The sequence below is a fragment of the Trichomycterus rosablanca genome, chromosome 10 (genome assembly GCF_030014385.1).
Source record: "Trichomycterus rosablanca isolate fTriRos1 chromosome 10, fTriRos1.hap1, whole genome shotgun sequence".
In the NCBI taxonomy this organism is placed as follows: Eukaryota; Metazoa; Chordata; class Actinopteri; order Siluriformes; family Trichomycteridae; genus Trichomycterus; species Trichomycterus rosablanca.
The window spans coordinates 18,679,032-18,703,190 of NC_085997.1; the positions used below are offsets into that span (position 1 = coordinate 18,679,032).

The 24,159-nt window shown below is 40.8% G+C and overlaps 1 protein-coding gene across 2 annotated transcripts in view; it reads right to left on the bottom strand.

The window, feature by feature from the left end:
• The window catches only part of dock1 (dedicator of cytokinesis 1), a 469,250-nt gene that overhangs the window by 375,107 nt on the left and 69,984 nt on the right, over positions 1 to 24,159 (bottom strand). For both annotated transcript variants that reach the window (XM_063002899.1, XM_063002901.1), the window contains exons 7-10: positions 22,668 to 22,803; positions 18,569 to 18,726; positions 11,011 to 11,092; positions 7,342 to 7,477 (exon numbers count right to left, since the gene is read on the bottom strand). In XM_063002899.1, the coding sequence (XP_062858969.1) occupies positions 7,342 to 7,477; positions 11,011 to 11,092; positions 18,569 to 18,726; positions 22,668 to 22,803 (512 nt within the window). The remainder of the gene's footprint in view (positions 1 to 7,341; positions 7,478 to 11,010; positions 11,093 to 18,568; positions 18,727 to 22,667; positions 22,804 to 24,159) is intronic.

Below are 24,159 nucleotides of genomic sequence, written 5' to 3' on the forward strand. Positions count from 1 at the left end.
CATCAAAGCAAGCCTACACCACATCAACAACAAATAAATATATATTTAGTATAAGCGTTAAGCACTAGGGCTGTGGGGATTGTGGGGGTTGCGGAAGGGTTTACATTAAATGGATAACAGTCAAAATAAGGGGTAATGTTTTTTATTTTGCAACGAATTGAACCGACTGTGCTTGAACTGCTTAGAAGTTCTTAGTGACTGGGCAATTTGCTGTAGCAATTGCAGCAACACAACAGATTGTGAAAAGCTTGTTACAGCTATATTGCGACAACACTTCAATTGTGAACTAGCCGTGTGTGCGCAGTAAGGGGTAAAAATACAATCGAAGCAAGTTGTGATCAAATAACAACCATTTAAAGAAAATTTCTGCACAAGTTGGCTATTGTTGTTTTGGACTGGAATAGTACATTAGAGGTACCAGCACATCAGCTTTTACAGATGTTTCACTGGGATTTTATTTCCATCAGACTAAGCAAGTACAACGTTTAACATCTCTGCATTTACACTGATCAGCCATAACATTAAAACCACCTGCTTGTTTCTACACTCACTGTCCATTTTATCAGCTCCACTTACCATATAGAAGCACTTTGTAGTTCTACAATTACTGACTGTAGTCCGTCTGTTTCTCGGCATGCTTTGTTAGCCCCCTTGCATGCTGTTCTGCAATGGTCAGGACTTTCCCAGGACCACTAGAGAGCCGGTATTATTTGTGTGGTGGATCATTCTCAGCACTGCAGTGACACTGACATGGTGGTGGTGTGTTAGTGTGTGTTGTGCTGGTATGAGTGGCTCAGACACAGCAGCGCTGCTGGAGTTTTAAAATACCATGTCCACTCACTGTCCACTCTACTAGACACTCCTACCTAGTTGGTCCACCTTGTAGATGTAAAGTCATTCATCAGTGGTCACAGGACGCTGCCCACGGGCACTTATGGCTGGATGTATTTTTGGTTGGTGGACTAGTCTCAATCCAGCAGTGACAGTGAGGTGTTTAAATAATTCCATCAACGCTGCTGTGTCTGATCCACTTATACCAGCACAACACACACTGACACACCACAACCATTTTAGTTTCACTGCAGTGCTGAGGATGATCCACCACCCAAATAATACCTGCTCTGTGGGGGTCCTGACCATTGAAGAACAGGGTGAAAGCAGGCTAAAACAGTATGCAGAGAAACAGATAGACTACAGTCAGTAATTGTAGAACTACAAAGTGCTTCTTTATGGTAAGTGGAGCTGATGAAATGGACAGTGAGTGTGGTTTTAATGTTATGGCTGACAAAAGTGGTGTTATACTTATGTCCTTGCACTGTTTAAAAAGTGTGAGGGCTTTCGAAGAGTAAAGCAGTCTCATTTGTGACAATAAGCTTTTGAAGACAAACCTACAGAGTTCCAGCCCTTTTCTAGGATGGAGAAATGAGGACTGATTTTCTCAAGTGATGAGAACTGGGCTGAGAGCCAATCTAATTAGTTTACTATAGAGCAAGCATCTGTCACCAGGAAGAAATCACTCACCAGTCCTCTTTCGACTCGCGTGATCTCCGATTATCAAATCTATTCAAGCAACCAGCCGAGAAGCTAACAACATTTTCACTCCCTCTTTCAAGCACTCGACAACTTTTGCATATTTTAATCAGATTTGGTTAATTAGAGATGTCTTTTTATCCTGAACAAGACCATGCTTTGTAAAAAAAAAAAAAAAAAAAAAAGGTTATAAAAACACACATGGCGCCGCTAGCGCACCAGAGTTGGGTTTCTAAATGCATCGTTTCGAAACTCAGCTCTACCTTTCCGACTGGGTTGGGCGGCAGTATGAACAACGTTTGGCTGTTGTTCAGGGGCTTAGAGGTAGAGTCGGAGCATAGGTCCTCATAACTGGTACAACTGCGGCCCCTGCTGGTTGACTGACGACGCCTGCACAGGGCTGAGGAATAGCATTGAGGGGGGTGTGACCCTCCGTGCGCAGTGTCTCTCGGTGTATGAACTCGGCTCGTGCAGGTGAAAAATGCAGGCTGTACTGATTGCGTGCCGGAGGGGGTGCAAGTCAGTTGAGTGGCGTCCTCAGTCAGCGGCAAAAGGGTCGAATCAGTATAGAGGACACACTTAAGAATGGGGAAAAAAGTTGGGGGAAAAAAGTTGGGGGGAAAAAGTGGGAAAAAAATAGATAATTAAAAAAAAAAAACAGACATGGCTAAAAGTACATTGACAGCCAAATGCTTATTACAATCTAAAATCTCAAACAATGTTACATACTCTTCTTTGGAATGTATTCATTTGATTATGAAACATAAATGTTCAGATTTTTTATTTAGCCAAAATGACCAAGATTAGCCACTGTGACCTGGTTAACAGCAATTAATCCCGTTAATAAATTGTTTAATATGGCTGAGGTCAGGGCTCTATACAGGCTAGTGAGGGTATTGCACACTTGCGCACAATTTCCCTTCTGTTTTTAGTCCAAACCATTAAAAATCAAACCAAGCTAATATTACTTTTAAGGCAGGTAGAATCCTCCTGGCATCCATCAAATTTAGATTTTAAGTGATACACTATATTGCCAAAAGTATTCACTCACCCATCCAAGTCATTGAATTCCAATCCAATCACGTCCATGTCCACAGGTGTATAAAACCAAGCACCTAGACATGCAGACTGCTTCTACAAACATTAGTGAAAGAATGGGTCGCTCTTAGGAGCTCAGTAAATTCCAGCATGGTACCGTGATAGGATGCCACCTGTGCAACAAGTCCAGTCATGAAATTTCTTCATTACTAAATATTTCACAGTCAACTGTCAGTGGTATTATAACAAAGTGGAAGCGATTGGGAATGACAGCAACTCAGCTGTAGGCCACGTAAAATGACAGAGCAGGGTCAGCGGATGCTGAGGCGCATAGTGCACAGAGGTCGGCAACTTTCTGCAGAGTCAATCACTGCAAGCCTCCAAACTTCATGTGGCCTTCAGATTGGCTCAAGAACAGTGTGTAGAGAGCTTCATGGAATGGATTTCCATGGCTGAGCAGTCACATCAGAGCCTTACATCACCATGCGCAATGCAAAGCGTCGGATGCAGTGGTGCAAAGCACGCCGGAGTGACGAATCACGCTTCTCCGTCTGGCAATCCGATGCACGAGTCTGGGTTTGGCGGTTGCCAGGAGAATGGTACTCGTCTGACTGCATTGTGCCAAGTGTAAAGTTTGCTGGAGGGGGGATTATGGTGTGGGGGTGTTTTTCAGGAGTTGGGCTCGGCCCTTAGTTCCAGTGAAAGGAACTCTTAAAGCTTCAGCATACCAAGAGATTTTGGACAATTTCATGCTCCCAACTTTGTGGGAACAGTTTGGGGAAGGCCCCTTCCTGTTCCCACATAACTGCGCACCAGTGCACAAAGCACAAGGTCCATAAAGACATGGATGAACGAGTTTGGTGTGGAAGAACCTGACTGGCCTGCACAAAGTCCTGACCTCAACCTGATAGAAAACCTTTGGGATGAATTAGAGCGGAGACTGTGAGCCAGGCCTACTTGTCCAACATCAGTGTCTTCACGAATGCGCTTCTGGAAGAAGAGTCAAAAATTCCCATAAACACACTCCTAAACCTTGTGGAAAGTCGTCACACAGGAGTTGAAGCTGTTATAGCTGCAAAGGGTGGCCCGACATCATATTAAACCCTATGGATTAAGAATGGGATGCCACTCAAGTTCATATGCGTGTGAAGGCAGACGAGTGAATACTTTTGGCAATATAGTGTACTTCCAGATGAAGATTCATCACACCAGAAAAAGTGTTTTTATTGCTTCTAGATCCAATGGTGATGAAACTTCTGTACCACTCCTGGTATTGTACATGACAACCTTTGGTAAATGTGGTTTTTAAACTATCAGTTCTTGTGTTGCTTCCAGAAGCAGTTTGAAACTCAGTAATAAACACTTGGCAGTCCATTTCTGTGAGCTTGTAAGGCCAACAGCTTGATGGATAAACTGCTGCATTTTCACTTCACAACAGCATCACTTTTGACCAGTTGACCAGAATATTACATTAGTGCTGGGTTGAGACTATTTGGCACACTGGTGTTAAGAAGACAGCATCCTAGTTCAGCTCGTTGTTGAAATTACCTATTCAACTGTCAATGTTAGCTAAAGTGCATATTAAAATAAAGCAAACCCACTCTTCTATCCAACCAATTCAATAGGAAAGGGGACCAAAAAAGCAAGACCTACTAATTACAACCATCAAGTAACAAAAGTGACAATTAAATCATTATAATCAGATGTATTAAAGTGTATAAATGAGTAAACGTATTTAACTGATAGTAAAGCTATCATGAAAACATATGCAGCTAACTAAACTACAACCTACACTGTAAAAAATTTTTTTATTAAATTAAATGAAAAGCTGCAGTCATTTTATGTTCCCTCTTCATTATTTACATGTTACCTTAAACTGCAAGAACACTAGTTAAACTATCACTATTTACAACCCCAAATCAGAAAAAGTTGGAAACAGCATGGAAAATGCAAATAACAAAAATCACAGAAGTTCTTACATTTACTTTGACAAACAGGATGAAATGAGATATTTCATGTTTTATGTGCTCAACTTCATTTCATTTATTAATAAACATCCATTTCTGCATTTCACGCCTGTAACACATTTCAAAAAAAGTTGGGACAGTAAAGCATTTACCACTTTGTAATGGTGCCATTCCTTTTCATCACACTTAAAAGACGTTTTGGCACCGAGGAGACCAAGTGATTTAGAGTTTCAGGTTTTATTTAGTCCCATTCTTCCTGCAAACACGTCTTAAGATGTGCAACAGTACGGGGTCGTCGTTATTACATATTTCATTTCAAAATTCTCCACACATTCTCTATTGGGGACAGGCCAGGACTGCAGGCAGGCCAGTCCAGTACCCGTACCCGCGGCCATGCCTTTGTAATGTGTGCAGCATGTGGTTTTGCATCGTCTTGTTGAAAAATGCATGGACGTCCCTGGAAAAGATGACGTTTCGAAGGCAGCATATGTTGCTCTAAGATCTCAATGTACTTTTCTGCATTAATGCTGCCATTACAGAGGTGGATTTGCCAAGGACACTGACACAACCCCATACCATGACAGACCCTGGATTTTGGACTTGTTGCTGATAACAGTCTGGATGGTCCTTTTTATCTTTGGTCCAGAGCACACGTGTCCATATTTTTCAAAAAAGACCTGGATTGTTGATTCATCTGAACACAATACACCATCTTATGATGGTCCATCCTAGATGCCTCCAAGCCCAGAGAAGTTGACGCCGCTTCTGGACATGGTTAACATAAGTCCTTTGCTCATCAAAGACTTAGCCTTTCCTGGATGCTGCTTTTGTTCCAAACCATGATTACAATCACCTGTTGAAATCACCTGTTTGGAATCACATCATTATTTAGTTTTATCACCTCATTACTAGCCCTAAATTGCCCCCGTCCCAACTTTTTTGGAATGTGTTGCAGGCCGGAAATGCAGGAATGGAGGTACTGTATATTAACAAATGAAATGAAACTGTCTGCAATAAAATAAAGTCAAAGTAAATGTAAGGAACACTGCATTTTTATTTTATTTGCATTTTCCATACTGTCCCAACTAATTTGGGGTTGTAAAAAAGCTACATTCAACAGTTAGGTTTATTTGTTTATTAGGATTTTAACGTCATGTTTTACACTTTGGTTACATTCATGACAGGAAACGGTAGTTACTCATTACACAAGATTCATCAGTTCACAAGTTTATATCGAACACAGTCATGGACAATTTAGTAACTCCAATTTACCTCACTTGCATGTCTTTGGACTGTGGGACCCGGAGGAAACCCATCAGTTCACAAGTTTATATCGAACACAGTCATGGACAATTTAGTAACTCCAATTTACCTCACTTGCATGTCTTTGGACTGTGGGACCCGGAGGAAACGCGGACACGGGGAGAACATGCAAACTCCACACAGAAAGGACCTGGACCGCCCCACCTGGGGATCGAACCCAGGACCTTCTTGCTGTGAGGCGACAGTGCTACCCACTTAGCCACCGTGCCGCCCCAACAGTTAGGTAAAGTTAATACCAGTGCAAAGCTTTAGAAAGTAATAAAATAACAGATTGCTTTAATTATTAATAGAGGATGACAGTGACTTGCTTATTAAACTAATTGCACATAATGATAGTAACAGAATTACCATGGTAATGCTTGCTTAATGAACTTGGTTTGTCTTCGTACAAGGAATCAATTTGCTAAAACAAGTCCTAGTTCACAAGTCCCTGAATTAGAAGCTCGACTTGTCTTGATGCAGACATCCATTTATTTGATTCGATACATATGTAAAGCAAAGCAACATTAGGAATTTGATGAATAAAAATACAAAAGTAAAAAAATCTGGAGTTTATAAAGCTTTTTTTGCTACTGGGTTAATAAATAAGCTGTAAACGTGTGATTTGATTGATTTAAAATGCTACACTACATCCCTGTTACTGAGACATGTAATTAAATTAATAGCTTCACCTCTTGTAGCATCACTACTGTCCATCAAAGCTGGCACAATATATTATGAGACCGCATGCATTTCTGAGAGCGTCAGTAATATATCTCTACCCAGCTCATTGTTATTCACAATAATGCAGCTGCGCGTGAAAAAGACAATTTAGTTTGGATGTTTGCATCTTTCTTCACACCCACACACAATTTCTTTTGATTTAAGCTGCACTGTTATTTTACATATTGTACATTTTGTCACAGTGTCTCAATACTGCATATGTGATATTAGTCTCCATGTCACCAATCCTTACATTACAGGCATTGAGTGGCTTAGCAGGTCTAGATCTACCATGTAAGAATTAGGGTTACCGGCCGCTCAGGTGGCACAGCGGTAAAAACACACGCTGGAACCAGAGCTGGGATCTCGAATACATCGTATTGAATCTTAGCTCTGCCTGCCGGCTAGGCTGAGTGGCCACATGAACATCGATTGGCCTGTTGTTCAGATATGGGTGGGATTAAGCCGGATAGGGACTCTCTCTCATAACTTTCATGCAATTATGACCTCTGCTGGCTGATTGATGGCGCCTGCACAGAGATGAGAAAAGAGTGCTCTAAGGGTGTGTATCTCCGTACACAGTGCTGAGCTGCACTGCACTCGTCAAAGTGTAGGTGACAAGATGCATACGGCATGCTGCCCACGTGTCGAAGGGGGCGTGGGTTAGCTTCATTCTCCTCAATCAGAGCAAGGATCAGCATTGGTGGAGAGGAAGCATGACGCAAACGCGCTATAAAGGGAGAAAAAGGGGAGAAAAAAAATATAAAAGAATTAGGGTTACCTGCCACTCCAAAAGGTCTTCTCAGGCCAGACGTCAGCTTTTTAGTGTTGTTGTCTCGTAGTTCCATGCGCCCAACTCGTACAATCTGACAGACAAAACTGATTTTCTCTCTCTTTAGATCCTCACTGCCCAGATCCTGCAGAAAACAAATTAGATTGACAGACCATTATTAATAATGTTGATTCATGTAAATCTATCTGTAAACTATTCAAAAAGTATGAACATTAGGTAAATATGCACTATTACACTTAATTATTGATACAATAATAAGATGAATTTAATTCCTGAATGAAACACATTAGCATATAAATCTGTTTAATTTGGTTGACAAATCATGTAAGCCAAAAATTACAAAACCCCAAAAAAATTATACAGTAATATGATAATAGTTAATTCTTTCCAAGGGCAAGGACATGGCACACTCAGAATGTTAATTCTTTCTGCAAATTTTCTTTTTGTTAGTTATTTCATATGTTAAAATGGGGGGGGGGTCACATTTTAGGAACACGTTTCATAATGTCTTTTAACAGTGTACAGGCCTGCTTATTAGTATTACATGATCAGCAACAAACATATGCCAAACTAAGTGTAGGGGTTACTTCTTACATGACAGGTGCCCTTCTATGCCCATGGCATTGTACAGCTTGCTCGACCATGAACAGTGACACCCGTGTTCCAACAGCTTATAATTACTGTTTGTCACATTGCTACCAGGGACCTTCAAAAAGTTGCAGCACTTTTATATTTTGGTTGGAAACTGTAAGGCCGGGAAGAGTAGTAATTGGTTATGTCTGAGAGACAGAGAGAGCTTATAGTCCGGATTTAACGGCGTCTGATTTCCAGCTTTTTGGACGCTCAAAGAAGCTTTAAGAGAAAGAAGATTTTCATGTGATGCTGATGTGAAAGCAGTGGTGACTCAGTGGCTCTGCACGCAACCAGAAACCTTTTTTGCTGATGGCATTAAAAAATTGGTACGATGGAAGGTGACTGTAGAAAAGTGATGTCATTTGTTTTTAAAATTCTTAATAAAGAGAGTTTTAAAAATGTGTAGAAACTTTTTGAAGAACCCTCATACACTACTTACTACCTCCCCTTACCTCATTCACACCTCAATCACTTTAAATACATGCAGATTAAATTGGAACATTGATCCAACATCAGTGTTTGAACTCGTAAAGGCTATTTTGACTGAATAGGCACAAATTTCCACAAATGCTTTCCAAAGTCTTGTGAAGAGTCTTCCAAATAGAGCGAGGGCTAACCCTGCCACAAAATAGAGGTCAATTTCATATTAATGCTCATGGTTCATGTCGACCCGTCTCTTGATCAGGTGTCCACATACACTGATCAGCCATAACATTAAAACCACCTCCTTGTTTCTACACTCACTGTCCATTTTATCAGCTCCACTTACCATATAGAAGCACTACATACCTTTTTTAACCTGCTTTCGCCCTGTTCTTTAATGGTCAGGAACCCCACAGGACCACTACAAAGTAGGTGTTATTTAGGTGGTGGATGATTCTCAGCACTGCGGTGACACTGACATATGGTGGTGGTGTGTTAGTGGACACGGTATTTAAAAACTTCAGAAGCGCTGCTGTGTCTGATCCACTCATACCAGCACAACACACACTAACACACCACCACCATATGTCAGTGTCACCGCAGTGCTGAGAATGATCCACCACCTAAATAATACCTGCTCTGTGATGGTCCTGTGGGGTTCCTGACCATTAAAGAACAGCATAAAAGGGGGCTAACAAAGCATGCAGAGAAACAGATGGACTACAGTCTACAGATCTACTACTGTAGAACTACAAAGTGTTCCTATATGGTAAGTGGAGCTGATAAAATGGACAATGTGTGTAGAAACAAGGAGGTGGTTTTATTGTTATGGCTGATCTGTGTATAGTGTCAGGACTCCAATCACTGAGTTATAAAAAAAGTGTGGCAGAAATAATTGAAATCAAAAGACCACAACTGGCTTACTAGTGTGCATAAAGGGAATTTGTATTTCCTGGAGATCTGACTCTGTTGTGCTATGATGTAAATAAAGTATCTTGTTAAGATCATGCAGTGTATTTGTTCCCTCACTTTTTAAGAGTGAAATGATCAATCCACTGATTGAACCTCTACCAGAGTGAGTTTCTTTTTTATAGACTTTCACCAAGTGGGTCCTTCTGTCAGATAAATTGTTTCTAATTGTGTGTGATGTGGCAGAGTGCCTAATTTCCCATGAAGGGATTATAGGATGGGGTGGAGAGTTCAAGCAGAGAAGCAGCTGCCATTCTGCATGCAGAAGGATTTTTAGACGATATTCCGATAACAGCCCAAATAAGGGTGACGGTGGCTCCTTCAGCTCTACCGCACACTATAAATGCACTAATTGAAAGGTCTCTTGTTAATGCAAAATTAACGAGCCACAATTCTGCAATTCTGATGGTAAATGAACAGATGAACACAATTTTTCACTTTGGAATGCTGCAATATGCTTCATTGCCAAAACTGTCTTACTTAGTTAAAGCACTGTGTGAATGATAACCTGAAATAAAACATGAGGAACCAGCGACAGTGAATACAGCATGTCATAAAAAATAGACACTTAATATTCACAAGACCTTTCAAAGAAAGAAAAATGGCTCAAATGTTCCATGTGTAAAGCTCATATTTTAAATTGTACCAATTGGTGCTTTAATCCCCAAACACTGGTTAACAAAAGGGTGATGTTAAAGTGATAAACATGCTTCTGTCCCAACTATTTTGAAGCATATTCAGGGGCCATCATAGAGTCATTTTTAAGTGTTTTTTTGTTGTTGTTGTTTTTAAATGCATTTTCTCCCTTTTTCTCCTGATTTTCAGCCTGTACAATTTGTATCCAATTGCATTATGCTTCCTCTCTACTGGAGCTGACCCCAGCCCCGACTGAGGACAGCGAACTGACACACGCTGCCTCCGAAACCTGCACAGCAGACGACTGCATTTTTTCACCTGCACAGGGCGAGTTCATAAGCAGATCAGCTTTCCTCCCTGGATGAACAGCCAAACGTTGTTCCATATAGCCACCCAGCCCAGCCAGATGGCAGAGCTGAGATTCGATACGATGTATTGGAAATCCCAGCTCTGGTGTGCTAGCGTATTTTAATAACATACTGTATGAATATCATTTATTAATCAATGCCTTCTTTATTTATTAGTGTTTCATGTACCATCGCGTTTAATTTCACTGAGCTTCGCTATTCATCTCCAGGTGTAAACACATGTCTTTAGCTCAGAGCTGCAAATTTATTTACATTCTTAAATGGTTGCATGTGGAATCTCAATGTCAAAGTGGTATTAAAACATGTAATTTGTGTGTATGTATTATAAAAAATGAGTGACTGACACTTATAATAATCATATTAATGGATTAATAAATATAAATACATTAATTAAGTTGCCTTTTAACTTTACTGACCTTACATATAAAACCAGTACAATCATAACCCCAAATGCCAGTTCAAATCCCACCTCTGCCAGGTTGCAACTGTTGGGCCCTTGAGCAAGGCTCTTAACCCTCAATTGCTTAGATTGTATACTGTCACAGTACTGTAAGTCGCTTTGGATAAAAGTGTCTGCTAAATGCTGAAAATGTGAATGTAATTAAAATCGGGTATGGAGAAGACTCACCGTGAACACAGCTCGGAGATTGTGAAGCTGATCGATGTCTTTCACCAGACCCGAGCTAGACCACTTGACCAAGTAGTTTTCACTACAGATGAGACAGACAGATAGAATGGTTTGACTATTATAAAACACACCTATACTTACTGATTCTTTCTTAATTAGATGAACTAAACCTGTCGGCAAACCATGCAGGAGTAAAACAGCCCAAATTTAAGCAATTACAACAAATACAAATGTAAAATGCTTCTATCGGGAAATATGTTGGGATATGAAACAATAATACATTATGTTCATGTTTTTACATTAATTTGAGAAACAATTTCATAAAGTATTTAAATGAAAGACAAGCAGATACAAAATATGTACAGTGCCTTGCAAAAGTATTCAGCCCCCTTGAACTTTTCAACCTTTTGCCACATTTCAGGCTTCAAACATAACGATATGAAATTGTAATTTTTTGTGAAGAATCAACAACAAGTGGGACACAATCGTGAAGTAGAACGAAATTTATTGGATATTTGAAACTTTTTTTAGAAATAAAAAACTAAAAAGTGGGGCGTGCAATATTATTCAGCCCCTTTACTTTCAGTGCAGCAAACTCACTCCAGAAGTTCAGTGAGGATCTCTGAATGATCCAATGTTGACCTAAATGACTGATGGTGATAAATAGAATCCACCTGTGTGTAATCAAGTCTCTGTATAAATGCACCTGCTCTGTGACAGTCTCAGAGTTCTGTTTAAAGCGCAGAGAGCATCATGAAGACCAAGGAACACACCAGGCAGGTCCGAGATACTGTTGTGGAGAAGTTTAAAGCCGGATTTGGATACAGAAAGATTTCCCAAGCTTTAAACATCTCAAGGAGCACTGTGCAAGCGATCATATTGAAATGGAAGGAGTATCAGACCACTGCAAATCTACCAAGACCCGGCCGTCCCTCTAAACTTTCAGCTCAAACAAGGAGAAGACTGATCAGAGATGCAGCCAAGAGGCCCATGATCACTCTGAATGAACTGCAGAGATCTACAGCTGAGGTGGGAGACTCTGTCCATAGGACACAATCAGTCGTACACTGCACAAATCTGGCCTTTATGGAAGAGTGGCAAGAAGAAAGCCATTTCTCAAAGATATCTATAAAAAGTCACCTGGGAGACACACCAAACATGTGGAAGAAGGTGCTCTGGTCAGATGAAACCAAAATCGAACTTTTTGGCCACAATGCAAAACGTTATGTTTGGCGTAAAAGCAACACAGCTCATCACCCTGAACACACCATCCCCACTGTCAAACATGGTGGTGGCAGCATCATGGTTTGGGCCTGCTTTTCTTCAGCAGGGACAGGGAAGATGGTTAAAATTGATGGGAAGATGGATGGAGCCAAATACAGGACCATTCTGGAAGAAAACCTGTTGCAGTCTGCAAAAGACCTGAGACTGGGACGGAGATTTATCTTCCAACAAGACAATGATCCAAAACATAAAGCAAAATCTACAATGGAATGGTTCACAAATAAACGTATCCAGGTGTTAGAATGGCCAAGTCAAAGTCCAGACCTGAATCCCATCGAGAATCTGTGGAAAGAGCTGAAAACTGCTGTTCACAAACACTCTCCATCCAACCTCACTGAGCTCGAGCTGTTTTGCAAGGAAGAATGGGCAAAAATTTCTGTCTCTCGATGTGCAAAACTGATAGAGACATACCCCAAGCGACTTGCAGCTGTAATCGCAGCAAAAGGTGGCGCTACAAAGTATTAACGCAAGGGGGCTGAATAATATTGCACGCCCCACTTTTCAGTTTTTTATTTCTAAAAAAAAGTTTAAAATATCCAATAAATTTCGTTCCACTTCACGATTGTGTCCCACTTGTTGTTGATTCTTCACAAAAAATTACAATTTCATATCGTTATGTTTGAAGCCTGAAATGTGGCAAAAGGTTGAAAAGTTCAAGGTGGCTGAATACTTTTGCAAGGCACTGTATATACAAAATTAATAAATGACTAGTATGTCTTTACTAGTATGTTTTATAAAATAAGCAGGAAAATGGTACTTAGAGACTAGACAGATTTACTGATCTTATAATCCTTTATTGTTTACATACAAAAAGACAGAGGCTTTTACCAGAGGATCACCCTACTCTCTTTGTATTCCTCCACCACTCTTACGAATGCCTAAACCAGACAGTAGCAGTCCCTTTTGCAGTGACATGGGGAATTCCCCATCCAGCCTTCTTATTTAAATAAGGTATATTTTATATTTCGAGTCAGACTGCTCGTTACATTTATCCTTTCCCTTTTAGTCTCGGTTTCTCTTCACATGAACAAAGCATTTTCCCTCAATTATTCTCAATTAAGTGGAGAGGTGCTTAGAAATGTCAGCATGCTGCTGCTCTGTAAACTGATGCCAGCACTATACAAATGGAAATGTCTCGTCGTATTCTGCTATTTTAATGACAGGGCTGATGGGGTTATTTGTTGTACTGCAGCAGAGATTTGTAAAATTGTCTGCATCAAAGTCCATCTGTTTATTATGCATAAAGGCTCTTTGGAAAGAATATACAGTGTATCACAAAAGTGAGTACACCCCTCACATTTCTGCAGATATTTAAGTATATCTTTTCATGGGACAACACTGACAAAATGACACTTTGACACAATGAAAAGTAGTCTGTGTGCAGCTTATATAACAGTGTAAATTTATTCTTCCCTCAAAATAACTCAATATACAGCCATTAATGTCTAAACCACCGGCAACAAAAGTGAGTACACCCCTTAGTGAAAGTTCCTGAAGTGTCAATATTTTGTGTGGCCACCATTATTTCCCAGAACTGCCTTAACTCTCCTGGGCATGGAGTTTACCAGAGCTTCACAGGTTGCCACTGGAATGCTTTTCCACTCCTCCATGACGACATCACGGAGCTGGCGGATATTCGAGACTTTGTGCTCCTCCACCTTCCGCTTGAGGATGCCCCAAAGATGTTCTATTGGGTTTAGGTCTGGAGACATGCTTGGCCAGTCCATCACCTTTACCCTCAGCCTCTTCAATAAAGCAGTGGTCGTCTTAGAGGTGTGTTTGGGGTCATTATCATGCTGGAACACTGCCCTGCGACCCAGTTTCCGGAGGGAGGGGATCATGCTCTGCTTCAGTATTTCACAGTACATATTGAAGTTCATGTGTCCCTCAATGAAATGTAACTCCCCAACACATTACATTTACATTTTCAGCATTTAGCATTTTATCCAAAGCGACTTACACAATGAGCTGAACACGATGAGCAATTGAGGGTTAAGGGCCTTGCTCAGGGACCCAACAGTGGTAACTTGGTGGTGGCGGGGCTTGAACCGGCAACCTTCTGCTTACTAGTCCAGTACCTTAACCACTGAGCTATCACTGGCCCTGCTGCACTCATGCAGCCCCAGACCATGGCATTCCCACCACCATGCTTGACTGTAGGCATGACACACTTATCTTTGTACTCCTCACCTGATTGCCGCCACACATGCTTGAGACCATCTGAACCAAACAAATTAATCTTGGTCTCATCAGACCATAGGACATGGTTCCAGTAATCCATGTCCTTTGTTGACATGTCTTCAGCAAACTGTTTGCGGGCTTTCTTGTGTAGAGACTTCAGAAGAGGCTTCCTTCTGGGGTGACAGCCATGCAGACCAATTTGATGCAGTGTGCGGCGTATGGTCTGAGCCCTGACAGGCTGACCCCCCACCTTTTCAATCTCTGCAGCAATGCTGACAGCACTCCTGCGCCTATCTTTCAAAGACAGCAGTTGGATGTGACGCTGAGCACGTGCACTCAGCTTCTTTGGACGACCAACGCGAGGTCTGTTCTGAGTGGACCCTGCTCTTTTAAAACTCTGGATGATCTTGGCCACTGTGCTGCAGCTCAGTTTCAGGGTGTTGGCAACCTTCTTGTAGCCTTGGCCATCTTCATGTAGCGCAACAATTCGTCTTTTAAGATCCTCAGAGAGTTCTTTGCCATGAGGTGCCATGTTGGAACTTTCAGTGACCAGTATGAGAGAGTGTGAGAGCTGTACTACTAAATTGAACACACCTGCTCCCTATGCACACCTGAGACCTAGTAACACTAACGAGTCACATGACATTTTGGAGGGAAAATGACAAGCAGTGCTCAATTTGGACATTTAGGGGTGTAGTCTCTTAGGGGTGTACTCACTTTTGTTGCCGGTGGTTTAGACATTAATGGCTGTAATGGAGTTATTTTGAAGGAAGAATAAATTTACACTGTTACATAAGCTGCACACAGACTACTTTTCATTGTGTCAAAGCGTCATTTTGTCAGTGTTGTCCCATGAAAAGATATACTTAAATATCTGCAGAAATGTGAGGGGTGTACTCACTTTTGTGATACACTGTATATATATATTGCTGACACAGTAGGTACTTTATGGTCTAAAAGTGAAATATATTATATTTATGATAATTATTACATCTAATATACGTACTACTAATATACTATTTGAATAGTAGTAGCAGTATTGGTTTTTTTTTTGCCATATAAGCATCAATGGCTGCATTCATGGCATATACACAGTCGAGTCACATTATTATGACCACTTCCTATTTTGAAGGAAGACATGTTTTGTAAGCTGGCTTGGTGGGTATATTAGGTGTGCAAAAGGCTGTCTACACAAATATCCTTTGTTGCTGTCATGGGTAAAAGTATTTCCCCGGGGCGGATGGGATCCTCCAGCAAGACAATGTGACACATCACAGGCTGGAAATGTCCAACATTGGTTAAAAGAGCATGACCAAGACTTCCAAGTACTACCCTGGCCCCCTAATTCCCCAGACTTAAACACTATTAAGCATCTGTTGGAGCATTTTGATCATCGTGTTCGCTCTATAGATTCTCCCCCACGGACCCTCCAGCAGCTGTGGGATGCACTGCAGTCAGCATGGCTCCAGATACCTGTGGCAACCTACCAGGACCTTACTGCTTCTCTCCCAGTCCATCTAGCTGCCGTCCGTGCTGCATACGACGGTTACTCTGGATATTAGCTGGTGGTCATAATAATGTGACTCGAGTTTATGGTCAGAATTTATTCATTCATTTCAGAAGTAGCTTATTTTTCCTATTAATGTCCATAAAAAAAAAAAAATGTTAGTTTTCTAGGTATTTTCCTCAAAGAGGTTCTTCATGTTTTTTAGTTGTGAGAAAGAAATCCTATAAATCCAAAATTTGCTGATGGTGACCATTGAAAAACTAACTTTATTAAGAACACTTGAAAAAGAGATAATATTAAAGGTTCTACATTTTCTTTTCCATTATATTTGGTATGCTGTGGTCACTTGTCAAGTAAAGAGCGCACATCAGGAAATTACAAGATGGCAATTCACAGCTCAGTTGTGTTCTACAATTGTTTTAGGAACCCTAGTATATCACATACAGTGTTACCAACATGTCGGAAATAAACCAGGGTTTTAATGCCATGTTTATGTATTACTGTGTTTTGGTTGTTAGTGGCTGTCCGACTGCAGTGCAGTGAGCCCTCCCACCCAATTGAGGCTGGGACCTGTGAGCCTAAGGTTGCCACTTTAGCATTCCTGATATACCGGTCTGTTTATGGTTTAGTGTAGCAGGGCGGTAGAGGCAGTTGTAGTCTAATGGTTAAGGTACTGGACTAGTAATCGAAAGGTCACTGGTTCAAGCCCCATTACTGCCAGGTTGTCACCGTTGGGCCCTTGAGCAAGGCCCTTAACATTCAATTGTTTCGACAATATACTGTCACAGCACTGTAAGTCATTTTGGATAAAAGCGTCTGCTAAATGCTGAAAATGTAAATGTAGTGTTAAAAAAACAGAATTCAGAAAAGAGTTGACATTTTTAATATATAAACACAAGAATCTGTGGTGTTCATTCTCGTGAACCTGTGTTTAACTAAAAAAGAAAAAGTTTAAGGCAAGTTTCATTTAGGTTTAGGTTTCTTACCATCTCCCATATACAGTGGTACACCTTGTAACTCAACGTCCCCTAAATTCAAAATCTTTGAAACTTAATGCCCTTCATCAAGAAATTTGTACCCTTAAACTCAACACGTTCAGTTGGTTTTTAAGAATGCATTTATTTGTGGCGCAGTGGGATAAGTCCGCTTGCCCACCAGCACAGAGTTTCTGAACTCCCCGGTTCAAAAGTCGATGTTGTCACCGGTCGGCTGGGCGCCATCTAGCGAGCATAATTGGCAGTGCCTGCAGCAGATACTAATTGGCCACCATATCTGCAGGGTGGGGGCCGGACTATGAGTGGGTGGGTGGCTCTTCATATGCTGTGTAAGGACCCTGATTGGCGGGAGAGACGCCTGTGCAGAATGCACGGGCGAGAAGAGGAGGGCTGTGCACATGTCGAAAGAGGCGTGTACAGCGACGTGCTCACCTCGGATGCAATCTGGCATCTCTCAGATGCGGAAGACAAAATTGAGCGCGCTAAATCGGGAGGAAAATGGGGAGAAAATGCATAAAAGATTTTTTTTATTTAATTCCTGATTAACAATGAAGAGTCGCTTTGTTCAGTTCTCGGCTTAAACGGTGCAGTAAAACATCATCAAAGTGCGAATATGAGACGAATCTGCATTTGTGTGGAATAACCATCGAATCCACTCTGAAACCTCCACATGCATCTGTGTTTATCTGGATTTTCCTCACTGTTTCACTTTTAAACTTGTGTTACAGCTCGAGGTTCTGAGAAATTGTAAGAATCAGCTTTTTATTTTAGTGTTTATTATATTATATTTATTATATGTGTTATTTTCAGTGTAAAAGTGTCAACAACAACCCCATTATTTTACATTAGCCTAAAATACATGCAGTTCCACGGGACCACGGAATGCATTAACAGGTTTCCCAAACATCCTTATGGGAAAAATTACCTTTAAACTCAACGCCACTCCCAGAACCAACTGACGTTCAGTTTCAAGGTACCACTGTATAATTGTAAAACAAAGTGTCAGTCTGTCCAGGGCAGAGCGAAAAACCATTGTTAAATGTGCACGACCTCTAAACCCTAAAACTAACCAGACGAGGGGTTAGTGTCAAGCAATAATGGGCAAAAATTTCAGCAACAATTAGTATCCTCTGTTTCCATATTATAAAAAGTGTAATTAACAGGAAAGGTGTTACATGGTGGTAAACATGACTAAATACTTAGTCATATTTAGTAACCTGCTGATTCAGCCTGCACTAAAGGTCACTCATGTATACCGTGCTTGTGAAAAATCATAAAAATCATTATAAATGACAATGTGACGTTCAAAAAGCCAGCTAAGTATTGTGTTGTAGTTCCATTTAAAGTGCTTTAATCCCACAACAACAGTGAATTCCAGAACAGCAGGACTCACACAGTCAGCATACATGACATGTGAGTGCACATTCAGAATAACTATTTTCTGTGGCCTGTGTGTGCATGCATTTCATTTTAGAAAGGAAATGGGTTGGTTTGGGTGTGCAGTGTTTCGATTTGACTGTACACTGTCACTACATGTGAGCAAGGTGTTGGTGTGTGAATTCGGCTGCCATTTATGTAAACTGCTGCATACCTGATGAATTTGGACTCGTTGGGGTCGTAGAGAGACATGAGCACCTCTGCATCCTCTCCGATCTTACACACGACGTTCTTCAGCGTCACGAACAGAGCAAATGATGGTGTGGAGGCAAACTTAGCCTGTCGACTCAGATCCAGATTTTGTCTCTGAGACTGGTGACAAAAACAGAGAGAAACACATTTGTAGTTCTGTTCAGGATTAAGAAACCCCCACAATGCACAAGGCTTTTGACATAATGTGTCTGATGGTTCAGCTAGCAGGCTTGAAACCTTTGAACTAGGTTAATAAAAGAGCAAAATAAAAATAAAAAACAGTCATTCAGATCTGTTGTAAAGAAAAAAAAAAAGTAAATAATTACTGTCAAGCATTTAGGAATCTGTCGTTCTCTTGGTGTATGCTATACATAATACCCATCAAAGCCTGTTGAGCAGTCTTTATAGTTCCCATAATCTGTGTCCTAAAATAAAGGCTTTTGACAACTTAGACCTTCAGCTTCAATCTAGTTGTTTCAATTTCTGATTATAAATCTGCTGCTGCCTGCACACCTCCAATTTGATCAAGAAGATCTGGATCACCATATGCCCCCTCCAACATCTTATCACCTGCTGGTGTTGGGTTCTCACAAAGACCCATATCGCATAGGGGGAGTCACGCTAAGCTCCATGTGAACAACCCCCCCTACTTCCATCGCAGATCACATATTGCAGTGGGAAGAGAGTATGACCTGCCCCCCTTAACACTCTGCAGCGGTGAGTTAGCTTCAATTATGCCATGCAGAAAACCTGTCTGGAGGAATCTACCCTTGCTTATTTACAGACTGTTAACAATCTGTTTAGGTAACTTAGGCAATGAGGCAAGCCACACCCACTACTGAGGTCTGGACAGCAATTCCTAAATGAAGGACATTTCAAAACCAGTCAGTTCTTTACAGTGTATTTGGTATGGATTTGGCTCTCTCAGGCTGAAAACACTGGTATTAGGCTATAGTTATATAGCTATATTGTTATCCAGCTAGTCCTTCAGTGTACCCAGTTAGAACCACTCTGGCTAAAATCTCTCTAAAATCATCAAACTAGACTAGAGAAACCAGCCGAGGTTTGTTTCCAACTAAAATCTGCCTGAAATCTAAGGATTTTATTAAAGCAGAGTTGCACAGGCAGGGAAAAGTCTGTCACCCTGGTATCAGAGGTAGGTGTAATTTCTCTCAGCTTATGAAGATGGTTCATATTTCTTAGTTTCTTGGGCAGAGTAACGTTTGAATATGTTTGGGTCACTATATAGACTGATCAGCCATAACATTAAAACCACCTCCTTGTTTCTACACTCACTGTTCATTTTATCAGCTCCACTTACCATATAGAAGCACTTTGTAGTTCTGCAATTACTGACTGTAGTTCATCTGTTTCTCTAAATAGCTTTTTAGCCTGCTTTCACCCTGTTCTTCAATGGTCAGGACCCTCACAGGACCACCACAGAGCAGGTATTATTTAGGTGGTGGATTATTCTCAGCACTGCAGTGACACTGACATGGTGGTGGTGTGTTAGTGTGTGTTGTGCTGGTATGAGTGGCTCAGACACAGCCACGCTGCTGGAGTTTTTAAATACCGTGTCCACTCACTGTCCACTCTATTAGACACTCCTACCTAGTTGGTTCACCTTGTAGATGTAAAGTCAGAGACGATCGCTCATCTATTGCTGCTGTTTGAGTTGGTCATCTTCTAGACCTTATTCAGTGGTCACAGGACGCTGCTGTGTCTTATCCACTCATACCAGCACAACACACACTAACACACCACCACCATGTCAGTGTCACTGCAGTGCTGAGAATGATCCACCACCCAAATAATACCTACTCTGTAGTGGTTCTGGGAGAGTCCTGACCATTGAAGAACAGCATGACAGGGGACTAACAAAGCATGCAGAGAAACAGATGGACTACAGTCAGTAATTGTAGAACTACAAAGTGCTCCTATATGGTAAGTGGAGCTGATAAAATGGACAGTGAGGGTAAAAACAAGTTCACAGGTTGATTAAATGACAAAAGGGGCAGCTGTTTTGCATAACGAGGTCTAAATATATTTAGAACAATTAAAGAAAATCAATGTATTTTTTGTCTACTATTTTACCAGTTATGATAATGCATCACGTGTACAGGAATTCTAGAAAGGCATGTATAATCTGAGCTGCCGTGCTGTTTACACTAACAGAGAAGATGTGAAATAGATTTCGTTAGCTGACCACGTGAAGAACCACACAGATTAAAGACCACACGGGTCTATTTCTGACGCTGCATATTGGCTTAGAACCCAACCTATTGTTTAGCAGCCCACATACGCATGCATGTGTACACATGAGATGCAAAGTAAAGGGAGAAATTAAAATAGACAGGGTGATGGTAAATGAGGGAGAAAATATAGATCAGAAACTGACCTGAAAGAAGAAGTATGGCACACAAATATGATAGCAGCATACCATGTGACCTTTGTGTACTGTCATGTTGGTGAGTACATTATTTACAGAGTTTCAAGTTATGCATGTCTTAGTACTATAAAATTTTCTGCAACTATTCTGCCCCTGAGGTAAAACAACTGAAACATGTTTTTGTATGTGAGTAAACTGTAGTAAAATGTTTAACACAACCTTGATCAATAAGGACCAGTGTCTCTACAACACCATGTCCAGTCTACATTTAAGCCTTTAAATTCAGCTATATTATTAGCTATTAGTGAGTTGCTTTAAACTTGTGTTTACAGCCTTAATTTCTGCTGGTTTCCATCTTCTTTTTAGATTTAAGAAATGCATGTAGGCTGTTCTTACATGCACTTCCTTTACAGCTTCCTTAACATGGCATTTATGACTTTCATGAAACAGTGTTCTGCTGGCTGTAACACTGACCGACCGTTTTAGAAAATGCATATTAAATTCAAAGCATGTAAGCTCTAGCAAAGGCATACAAACAGCACATTAAATCTTATCAAAACACTACAAAGGATCACAGGCGCTCCCAGACCTGGACTCAGTGTATGCTGGCCACCTCCAGAAGAAAGTCAGCAACATTCCTGCAGATCTCACCCACCCAGGACACAGACTGTTTGTCTCTCTTCCTTCAGGACAGAGATACAGGACAATATAATCTCAGACTACCAGGCTGAGGAACAGCTTCTTCCCCAGAGCTGTGACCTCCAACTCATGCATTTTTGCATTTTATTTTGCCACTTTGCACCTCTTGCAAATCTTATATGCTGCTATTATTGACTGCATGTTTTGTCTGTGTGTTGTTTTTCTTGTTGCTGTTGTTCTTTTTATATGATTTATTCATGTTGAGAAGTACCACACAGTATTCCGTTGTACTATGTACAGTGACAAAGTTTCTATTCTTTTCTATTCAAAGCCACAAGAGATCCAGTATTATTAAATGTACAATTCCTATATGAAATGCAAAGACCAACTCCTTAGTTTACAGTTCACAGGTTGCCATGCCATGTTTTCTCCATATTGTCATGATTCTAATTTAAAGTGGAATACAACAGTTCAGGGTTAAGTAAACCAGTGAGAATCTCCCTGTCATGTCTGTGCTTTGCTATTGACTTCGTCATTTAAACAATTCTTTGCATTGGTAGCACTTGGGTCACCTTGCCCAACTCAAAGCGGCAAGCTGTAAAAACCAAGCAGCAAAGCAGCAATCCTGCACAGTGGCAAGATAAACGGAACCGCCTTACTCAATAGGAAACAGCAGCACAGGCAGGCAAATATGTTAAGTGTGTGACAAGTGTAGATAGACATGAAGCAGTTTGTAGAGATCATTTAAAGGTAAGCGACGGCTGAATGGTTGCTATCCAGTGTTTTCTATTAGGGACCAAATACCCTCTCTTATGTGATCAGTTAGAGTTTGGTTATGGCTAAAGTCAAATTTACCAGTAGTGGATGTACTAATTGATTTAGGCTTAAGAACTGTGTGGTTGCCAGGTTTCCTAATAATGAAAGCCTGTTGAAGATCCTCACAAATGTCATCGATTTCATGTTCGTCTCTATAGGACAATTACACGTGTATAATATAGGCTGTTATTCTAGGATTTTGTATTTATTTTTTTACCTTCTCCTCCTGAAGGCGTTCGTCGATCTGTCTGGATGCAGCTTCATGTGCTCGGAACAGGTTGATGGTACTGGTGAGATCAGGATCCAGAATGTTTCCATCCTTATCTCTCACTACCAGGTCCAGATCCAAAACCCTAAGCACCAGAGCGGAACAGTAGAGGATTTCAGAGCAGGAGCAAAAACAGAACTGAAAGAGACAGCTAAATGTTTACCTGTAAAATATACAGTAATTCTAAGAGTGCAACCATAATATGAATATGTTTTCAGCTTAATGTGGTCATGAAAAATAGTTAATTACAACTTTATGAACTCTGTATAATTGAGGGGAAAAAAAAAAAAAAAAGAAAAAAAAAATACCACGGTCATAGCTGGTAACCCTAGCCAAGCTAAGAATGTTTTTTATATAAAAAAAAAATACTCAGGGGCTGTGCAGGTTTGTTTGTTTAATTCTTAACGCCATGTCAGTAGCTATTAATATGGCTGAATAATAGATTCAGTCTTTAAACATCAAAGTAGCGGGTGTGTATAGTGGTTAAAGTGTTTGTGTGACTATGAGGGTGTAGAGTTTAGTTGTTATAACTTACATGGCGTTTTTAAGTGCTGGTGCTTCTAAGAATTTACGCAGTTTTTTTGGGGTGGGGGGAATAAATGGGCTAGAATGTGGTGGTATTGGGTGAGACTGGCACAGCCTCTCCTCCCGGGGCAGCCAGGACCGGGTGTTTCGCCTTGTCTCCGCAGTCTGTACCTCGTCAGGGTGTTTCGCAATTTAGGGTCGGATAGTGTGCTCAGGTAATCTGCTGCACTGTAGTGTCTGTTTAGGGCCAAATAACACTGCATTTTACTTTGTGTTTTAGTTTCAGTTTTCCAATAGTTCAGATATTTAGTTCTCAGTCTTTGTGTAATTTGGTTCATTCTAATTGAGTTTGCAGATTTTTCCTGTTCCTGAGTCTTTGTTGTGTTAGTGGTGTGTCTGTGTGTGTTAGTGGTGTGTCAGTGCAGTGACTCAGGACCAGTTGGATGAGGGGACTGGTATCTTTGCTCAGCTCTTGGTGTTTCAAGGCTTTACAATGATAAGATTGAGTATCGCTCTCTTTTAGATGTTTCCAGAAATTGATTGCTCTTTTCTGTATGTTTATAATAAGAGGAAATCGGCCTAATTCTGCCCTGCACGCATTGTTCTTTGTGTGTCTGTGCACTTTTAGGATGGTTTTACAGAACTCTGTGTGCAGGGTCTCTAATGGATGTTTGTCCCAACTGTGGAATTGATGGTGTGTTAGCGAAAGCCACACTTCACTGCCATATAGATTTCCTTGTAGTTGTTTGTATGGTAGAATTTTGTTCTGGTGTTGTTAATCTGGACAGGATGTATTTGACAGAAGTTCTTAATCCACAGAGGGGGCAAGTGGGGCCTGGTCTCCTTTTAGCAGGTAGGTATGGGTGAGTTTGGTGAGTCCTATGCGGCATCTTAGATAATGTAGATAATTTGTTCC